At 34.4% G+C, this 10,016-nt stretch overlaps 1 protein-coding gene across 1 annotated transcript; it reads left to right on the top strand.

Moving 5' to 3' along the window:
- Window positions 1-208: 208 nt before the first annotated feature.
- Window positions 209-1,162, top strand: LOC306640469 (olfactory receptor OR51C1-like; the record flags this gene model as incomplete). Its single annotated transcript, XM_079104753.1, has 1 exon — window positions 209-1,162. One exon carries the CDS (start codon window positions 209-211, stop codon window positions 1,160-1,162), a length of 954 nt encoding a protein of 317 aa, XP_078960879.1.
- Between the last annotated feature and the right edge of the window lie 8,854 nt (window positions 1,163-10,016).

The following is a 10,016-nucleotide window of genomic DNA, read 5'->3' as shown; positions in this document are numbered from 1 at the left end:
TTTTGCACCCCATGAACTATATATGAGAGTTCTAGTAGTTTTATATCCTCACTCACAAAATTTGGCTCTTATTTTTGAGTTCTCTTACAATTTCATGTAAAATAATCTTTTTACTTCCAATTTGTTTTTCCTCTCCCCTGACATATGATCCATTTCTCTTTTGTAGGTTTGCAAGCATCCTGGACTCCATTCCTACCTACATCATACCATGCTGGCTTTTAATAACACCTCTAATTGGCCCACTTTTTTCTTCATTGGTATTCCTGGTCTGGAGACTGCACACATGTGGATCTCCATCCCTTTCTGTTTCCTGTACCTGGTGGCTTTCATGGGTAATGTCCTTCTCCTCATCTTAGTCAGAACTGAACCAAATCTTCATGAACCCCAGTTTTATCTTTTGGCCATGCTAGCCCTCACCGACCTAGGCCTTTCCTTGTCAACAATGCCAAGTGTCTTGGCTATCTTCTGGTTTGATGTCCACCACATTGGTCTGGACGCCTGCCTGACCCAAATGTTCTTCATTCACACCCTCTCCTCCATTGAATCTGGTGTCCTGGTAGCCATGGCTTTTGACCGCTTGGTGGCTATCTGTGCTCCGCTAAACTACACCAGGATCTTGACACACTACACAGTGGCCTGCCTTAGTGGAGCTTCCCTTATACGGGGTGCCACTCTGCTGGCCCCTCTGCCTTTTTTCCTCAGGACCTTTTCTTTCTGTGGGGCCAATATCCTCTCACACTCTTACTGCTACTATCCAGATATGCTGAACCTGGCCTGTGGGGATGTCACTTTCAGCAGTGTGTATGGGTTGGTCTGTGTGCTCTGCACATTTGCAGTGGACTTTGTCTTTATCCTTGTTTCATACATGAAGATCTTGGCCACTGTTATGAAACTGGGGATACAAGACAGAAACTGGAAATCACTGCAAACCTGCGCATGCCACCTTTGCACAGTGCTTGTGTTCTACCTGCCTCTCATCAGCCTTGCAGTACTGCACCGTTACACCCAGGAAACTTCCCCAATTCTATACACCACCATGAGCAATGCTTACCTCCTCATGACACCACTGCTAAACCCTGTCGTCTACAGTCTCAAATCCCGGCAGATCCAAGCTGCCCTGCGCAAGCGATTTTGGGCACAACGTGTTGTGGCTGGGGAATGAGATTTTCTCTGTATCAGAAGGTGTGATCATATTAAAAACATGACATTTAGGATCTGCTATGTGCCAAATAACATGCTAGGTACCATTCATTTGAATATGAAAAAAAAAATGCTCAGGCATTTCCCTTAAGAAGGGAATTAAGGCAGGAAAGACAGGCAGAATACTTAAATTATAATAATTGTGATCCTGAACGATGAGTCGTAGTAATAAGGAGAAACCTCAAAGGAAGCCCTGTTCATTGTTTTGATGTATGAGTTAAATGAAAATACATTATCATCACAACTAAGCTATGAAAGTTAAGTCTAACTCTGGACTATAAATGATCAGCAAAGGACTGATTTTATAGATAAATCCAAATGTCATATGGTTTTTCCTGATTTAACATTGCTTAAAATGGGACACTAAATATTCAAAACTAATGATGAATTTATAACTGTATGTTTGATATTGATTGGTATTCAGAACATCCTAAATATTAACAAAAGATAAAGGAGATTTCTGAAAAGAAATTATACGAGTCTGAGAAATGGCTATTCTTATCCATCTTGATACTTCAGTCAAAATTCATACTTAAAGTATATACGAAAGGAAAACCATCCCAGGTAGCATACCAACTCAGCACCAGAGAGACATCATGGGCATTTCACAGCACACAAAGCAAAAGAAAGCAATCTTGTCACCTTTGAGTTCTTCCCATCTCTTAAATACACCAGAGTAGATATATAAAGTTATTGTCTGGAGCCACTGGGCTCAGTGCCATCAGTACGTTTGGTCTCCAGACCTGGATCTGGCCAGGAGCCAGACCTTGAGAGCAAAAACCAGATGTCGTTAAGGTTTTTTTTTTTGTTGTTGTTGGTGGGTTTTTTTTTTTTTTTTTTTTTTTTTTTTTTATGTTTTTGGACAGAGAGCTTATCTGTCCTTGAGCAGGGGTCCTCATGCAAGTTCTTTACTCCTTGCCCCGATTTCACTTTTTGAAAGCACACTTAAACAAGACTCCATTTTTCTCTACAAATAGATATTCATATCCTGACTTCATAAACAAAGATATATCTCTCTTCTCCAAATTGCCCAGGATGAAAAATGAATTGGTATATTTTCTTCTGGGACCAACTCTTTTAGAGTTATAAGCAAATAAAGATTTGTCTTGCTAGGTTCAGGATTGGATGCAAGTGAAAAAGAGTGACTTTCATTGCCTGTGGTAATAAATAAACATTTAGTAGAGTCAGCAGGTATTGGAATCTGCTTTAAGAAAGTTTTAAATGAATTTTTAAGTGATAGTTCAAATAACACTCAAAAATATTTTTAAACGAGTCCGGGTGGTGCTCACCTGTAATCTCAGATACCTGGGAGGTTGTGGCAGGAGGATTGCCAAATCTAGGACCGCCTCCTGCAACTTAGAGAGACCCCGTCTCGAAATAAAATATGTAGTTTAGTGGTAAAGTATTCCTGGGTTCAGTACTCAGTACCACACAAATATCTATTTTAATATCTCTCCGATATATTTAATGGGCATTAGAGTCATATAGAAGACATAATTGTAATAGTCCCATAGCTTACATCCTACTAATGAAAATAATACATCAATAAAGCAGAGAACAGAACATAATTATTGGGATGGGGCTTGGTTTGAATTGGTATATGAGTGCTGAGGGAAGTAAGGCAGTGAAGACTGGGCTAGTTAACAACACTCAGGAAGACTGAAATCTGTGAACAAAAAAAATGGAAATTTGGTCTAATTTCAAAAGCATTTACTTCTCCGTGTTCTAGTAAATATTTACACGAGAGAGGGGGTTAATTAAAAATAAACTATGCTTTTTTCTCTCAGTAAAAGAACATTTGAAAAACATTAACACACTGAAAATATTAAATGAAATTCTATGAAACTGTTTCCCATCTCAAGGTTCATTTGATCATTTTCTTTTGGTGAGTCTTTCTGGTCAGATACCCCTTGAATGACTTCTCCAAGCAGGAGTGCAGAGATCTGGGGACCACTGCTCAGCAATTCTTCCATTTTTTTTGAAAATGAGATGGATTTCCTTTGATAAATCCCTCATTTTTCTGCATGGTGTGCTTGAGATCAATACTATGAATATTCCAGTAAATCCCTCCCTTCATGCTTCATCTGAATTCCATTTTCCCCTTCAGGTTTTACTGTAGAACTATGTAGTATGAAAGTTTTTTTTTTTTTTTTTTTTTTTTGTTTAATGTTTGTATTGCAACACTGGAGAAATAGCAAACTGTTTGTGATAATCATCTTTCCCAGATACACAGAAGTTAATGCCTGTCTAAATGATAAGAAAGTAGTCTAAAACAAAATAAAAGTAAATGAGAGATGGCTTTCAGAAAGAAAAAAAAATCTAATAATGCTGAGTGCTTACTACTATCTTTAGGTACATGAAATTCTTACTTTGAATCTGGAATCTATTTTAGTATTTTGGTTTACTTCTCTTTTTAACTCATTAATGAAATAATGAGGCAGCTTTAGGGTACAGAACGTTGTTTAGATGGATTGGACCATTTATTAAATTCTATCCTATAATATGAAAAATGTATTCCTTTTTATCTTAGTCATTAGGTAACAATTGCCTTGTATTTTATTACTGAACATATTTTTGGCTTTTTATTATTCTGTCATTAACAAACAATTAGCATAAAATGCTAAGGGGAATAATCTTTTTTTCCTGAGCACCAAGAAACCCTTTGGTATTAGGGCATAAATATTGTTTTATTAGTCTTACTCTACTCCTGGCTAATACTCTTTCCTGTAAATGAGACCATAATGTCTATACTGAGAGACTGCAGTTCCAAGACATGGACATTGTTAGATATAAACTTACATACATTAACTCACTTTATGTCTAACTTAGCAAGCTACTCAAACATTTATAAAAATTCCCTTTGTTGAAACTCCTGTTTTCAGAGGCTCCACACCTTTACTATCATATTACAGTTTCTTTGTTAATGAACAAACTAATGAATATTTGAAATATGCCACTTTTGCATTTATATTAGTAACTTAATGTTATGAAAATTATATCTTAACAAATTAAATTCAGACTGACTAATTTTCCATGTAAATATCTTGGCATTGGAATTTCCTAGGATAAAATGCAAACCTGTCATCCTCCATAGCTCACACTCAACTGTTAGTCGAAAACCCAAAGATATTCAACTCAGGTCAAGATAGGAGAAGAGTGTTGGGTGCTATTTCTAGACAGAAAATTACTTATGATAGAAAGCAACAGGGAAAAAAGCAAATTCAGTGCCTTCAATTGATTTGGAAAGTGAATTCATAATAATAATAATAATAACTAGAGCAGTATTGTGAATAAAATAACTACAGCTTATTTTATTCCAACAATTCTATTATGATCCTGTGATTTTGATTGCACTTTTGGTATTGAACTTATTTTGTGTCATTTCAGAAACATATTTTTCTTTCAGTACATGGTTTTTCTTCATTTTCTTAATCATGTTTTTCAAAGGACAGAATTTAAAAAAATGTATTTGATGAAGTCTAAATTATTATATTTTTAAATTTCATGTTGTTAAGTTCTAATAATCATAATCAAGGATCAAAAATATTTTCAACAAGGTTATCTACTAGAAGTTTTATGATTTTAGATTTTACATTTAGATCTTGTAGTTATAGTTAATTTTTATATGATATTAAACTAATGTTTATGTTATATAAATTATGACATCTTGTGAATGTCTTGTTTAACCATCAAAATTTCTTGAAAAGATTAGATTTTATCCATTGATTTATTCTGATACTACTTTTGGATAAATCAAGCATATACATATGAATCTCTATATGAGCAGTCTAATCTGTTCCAATGATCTGTGTAACCATCCTTATGTTAATAGTGCTCTCTTTATTACTGTGGCACTATAATAAGACTTAAAATCATACACAGTAAAGTTGTTTACAACTTCATTTTTAAAATATTCTGATTCCTCTAGATCCTTTGCAATTCAAATGAATTTTATGCTCATTATAAATTGTATCAATTGGTTAATTTATAATCAAACTGATTAATGATTCAAAGTTTACGGCTATTTATCATGACTCATCTCAGTAAATGAGTCTTATCTTAAACTTGAATGTCTTTTTTCTCTCTTTCATCAAGAGAATTAAAGTTCATTTCTGTCTGTTATGTTTGCAATAACTGGATTTCTTTGGTTGCAATGGTCTCTGAATCTTATTAACTTTTTTTTATCACCTGATGACCACTTATTGCACATTTCTAAACAACCCCCTTCTCAGCCCATAAACCCACATATTCTTGGAATGGAAGGGAAATTGCTTCATTAGGGATACATGTATTTATGTGTAAGTGTTTCATGAGAGAGAGAGAGAGAGAGAGAGAGAGAGAGAGAGAGAGAGAGAGAGAGAGAGAGAGAGATTGAGAGAGAGACTGAAAACTTTCACGAATTTCCATTGGGACCACTATCCAAAGCAATAAGTACTTCCATGAAAATTCAGTTGATGGAACTGCAGTGCCAGCCTCACTCGAGTTCTGCAGCTGTAGACTTTGAGGTAAAACTAAACATTTGTGTGCTTGGGAATCTGCCTAGGATACAGATGGAGAGTAAGATGCTAAATGTGAATATTGTTTTATTGTTCTGCTCCTGGGTCACATTCGTCTGCCCATACTTGAGATCACAATGTTATTTTGAAGGGGTCCAGTTCCAAGACATGCCTTATACATTATTAGACATAAACTTAAGCAATATCAAGAGGATTTAGTGATTTACTAAGGATTAAAGAATCATGTCCACGTTCTTCCAAAATATGGCTTGAGCCCATTCACTTTTATTCAAAAAACACACTCTGATCCAGGTTCTTCTTCCCTGGGAAACTAAAATAGGCTCAGAGTGTCTCATACAGTAGCTGAACTTACCTTTCTGAAATGAAAACATAATCATATCATCAGTCTATTGATTTTCTTGGGCTCATTACAACCTGGTCCTTACAAAATAAATCCATCATCACCTCAACTATTTCAGACAGGTCCCCTGTTCCACTAAGCTCCATTTTTCTTTCGGTTGTTCTCACATGTTCCCACATGCATTAGAGCTAAGTCCCTTGCTCTCTCCTTTGATAAGAATGCTCCATGTATTTTCCTGATAACTTATTTCCCCTTTTCTTTCCAAGCACTTGTATCAACATCATAATGTTAATATAATACCTTGACTCCATTAGAGAGGACACATCATTAAAGTCTAGAAATTACTTTTTTTGCTACTTGTTTTTTTTTCTAAAATCTAGGTCTGTACACTGTTCAGAAGGTTAAAAGTAGTACCTCAGCCCCATAATATATTGACTTCTAGAACATTGGATATCAGGAACTCTTGAACAAAGAAGAAAAAATGTGGTTTCTCCTATAAATTGTGAGAGTACCCCAAACAGTAACTGCATGCTTTTGAATTTATCTTTTGATATTCAGTACATTTTAGGATGATAATCAGATGTCTAGTAAAAGTGTTCTCTCCTGTGTAACAGTGTTTGAAAACTCTATTAAATTTGGTTTTGTTTTCAGAGATTTAGAAATTTTTAAAGATGAACTAAAAAAATGTCATTTGACTCACTGTTTACAGATATTCATGAGTATACGTCTAGATTTTATATATATTAGTTTTAATACTAATGTTGTGAAAAAAAATGAAGTTAGAGAATACCAGTGCATCTTCAGAGCATAGAGAAATCCCCTGCATACAGTGTGTTTCCAGTAAATGTTTAATGAGTAATTGAAAAGATGAACAAATGAATTCCAAAAGAGACATACATATTTTATAGCAGAGATTGTGCAAGGAACACTGGGTTGTATAAAAATATAGGAAAGTCTGATGTTTATAGGATTCAGGGGGCATTAGGAAGGATGCACATCTTTTATTTTTGAAAGAGTGAAATTTGGAAGAAGAGGAGCAGGCTTTGAAGAAATGTACATTTCCAGTTTAACAGTTTAATTTCTTTCCTTCTCTTCATGAATCAGAAAGTATCATTCTTGCCATATATTGATTTGTAAATAGTGGTTTATATTGAAAAAATATTTAACAATTTTCCTTTGGTGTAACAAAGGAGAATGGACATGAATTCATGAAATTTAGCTTAGCAATCATGAAACACAGTATTATTTTCCTGACCTCCTTCTCAAAAAAAATTCTTATATCTTGAATATTTTTTCTATTAATTTGTCTAGGTATTTAAGTATTATATGTAAATATTTCCTTATTATTCTGTTTACTTAGTAGTATATTTTTATGCCCCTCCATGAAAGATTTCACCTCTAAAATTTCTACCATTTCTCCTCTAATCTTCTTTCTTTCTCTTATTTATTAAATTTAGTTTTGCATTGGCTGTGCTGGTATTAACCTTGTTTTGTAAATAATTTTGAAATATTCTGTGTTTTCTGTAGACTGAATCTAATATCTAAAATTCTTCTTAGGTAGCACTGGCTCTTATTTGAGTCATAAATGTTATTATGTGAGATTCTAATACAGAAATCACTGTGCAATAAGAATGTTTCTAAAAGTGGGAAAATCATTAGATTTTTCCCATTCTAAAAGTTATTGGCAACCATACCATATTTTAGTTTTTTTTTTTTTTTAGTTTTCTTCATATTTGGTAATTTAATTTATCTTCATTTTTATTTTCTGTGCAATGCAAGTTTTTTTTTTTTTTTTTTTTTTTTTTTTTTTTTTTTTTTTTTTTACCCAAGGCCTCCTGCATGCTAAGGTGAGTTCACTGAGCTTCACCCCTAGTCTTACATGGAATTTTTAATGAAAACAATTTTCTATTCCATTAATAAAAAAAAAAAAAACACACTTCCATTATCATGACCCCAGATGCTATCTGCCAGTTTTGATGTTTAATATATTATTTAGGTTTCTTTTTATTTGTTTCATCCTCTCATTTTGGAACATTTTCTCTTCATCTGGTTAGTTTGCTGCTGTTTTGCCTTCACTTCTTGTCTCAGTCATGCATACTTCCTGTTTCTCTCCGCAGTATTCATCACCTTAACCTTACCTCTCTTGAGAATCCTGCATCCTATGTAATGCATCTCTCATTTCTTTTCCTTTGTTTCCAGACTCATTATTCTGGCAAACATTCTTTAATATTTTTTTCAGCATATTTACCCCAAAACTTTCTTGACTGTCTGTCCCTTTGGAGAGGACACCTACTCTCCCTAATGGTCCAAATCTAATGGTCCAAAAATATCAACTTAGATAATAATGTATATTCCTTGCTTTACCCTGAAGTTCTCAATCTAGAGATTGCCCATATTTTATCTTAAATGTACCTCCACTTTCCTAAATGAATCTCTGTCTATGACTTTGGAGGGGAAATTCCTTTATTTTTATATGTTTGAGATATCTGTAATTTCCCCTCATATTAACTGGTAGCTAGATGTCTACAGAATTCCAGGCTGAATAAAAGAGAGAGAGAGAGAGAGAGAGAGGGAGAAAGAGAGAGAGAGAGGGGGAGAGAGAGAGAGAGAGAGAGAGAGAGAGAGAGGAAGGAAGGAAGGAAGGAAGGAAGGAAGGAAGGAAGGAAGGAAGGAAGGAAGGAAGGAAGGAAGGAAGGAAGGAAGGAAGGAGAAAGAAGAAGAATAAGAGGAAGAGGAGGAGAGGGGGAGGAGAAGAACAACAACAACAACACAGGGAAGCATAATTTTACTGTTTAACGTCATATAACTGTTTATCTGGTTATCTCTGATTTGTGAACTTTTCCCTCTTTATTTTGTTCTATGTGGTCTTGTTATCAAGAACACTTAAGAAGTTGATGTTTTCCAATAAGTTCTCAAGTGTCATAAGGGTGATTTTGTCCTGTCATTCTCTTTTTTATCTTTATGTATCCTTTCAAGCTGATGTTAAGAATCTTTTTCACACACAATATCTTATGTGATCCTGCCTTCAATGTCAGTCTTCTGTTCTTTGGGAAATCACATATTGTACCTCCTTAACTTATCCATATATTCTCATTTGTCTGATTATGATTTTATTTATTTTTCTCTAATTTATTTTGCCTTTTTTCATTTTTTTACAATTGAGTTTTATTTATTTGTATTATAATTGTCCAGATTGAATTGATAAGAGGTTTTCTTCAGATTTTTTTCATTACCTCAGCGGTACTCAAAATTGGGTCCTTGAGCCACAGCCTAAGTATGACCAGGGACACTGGTAGAAATACAAATCCTCAGGCCCCTCCCAGGCCTAAATGTAAGATCCTGGGGTTGAGGCTTAGTCTTCAGTGTTTGAATAAGCACAGCAGGCACTTCTGATACAAGCCCAAGTGGGAGATAGTGTTTTACATGGTATCCTATTGCTTTATGAATGGATTATTTTAAATATTATATATCTAAACGTATCAGAGAATATTAATTTATGTTTTAAGTTTCTTTTCCAGTACATACATTTCCTTCATCTGTGAGTTAGATGATATGCTTTTCTATGCTTCTTGTTTTATTAGTAACTTTGAAAACTTCATTATCTATTTCTCTTTTTCTTTTAGTACTGATCGAAACCAGAGCAAACACCTACCACTGAGCTACTCTAGCCCTTCTTATTTTTATTTTTTGAGACAGGGTTTCACTAAGTTGCCCAGGCTGGCTTTGAACAAGAGGGATCCTCCTGCCTCAGCCTCCTGAGTAGCTGGGATTATAGGTGTGCACCACCACATCTGGATTCACTATTTTTATTTATCACTGAAATACTATGTTTACTTTACTTACTTTAGTAAGCAGTTAGTACTAGTTTTATTTCAGTTAATTATTAATTTTGGTATGTCTCTTTCTTGATATAGTTATTTGACAATGGTAGATATGCTGGTGCACTATATGGAAATGGA

Source organism: Sciurus vulgaris (genome assembly GCF_902686455.1).
Source record: "Sciurus vulgaris genome assembly, chromosome: 11".
NCBI classification, from domain to species: Eukaryota; Metazoa; Chordata; class Mammalia; order Rodentia; family Sciuridae; genus Sciurus; species Sciurus vulgaris.
The sequence above is the reverse complement of the archived record's forward strand: the minus strand, read 5'-3'. Positions and strand labels throughout refer to the sequence as shown.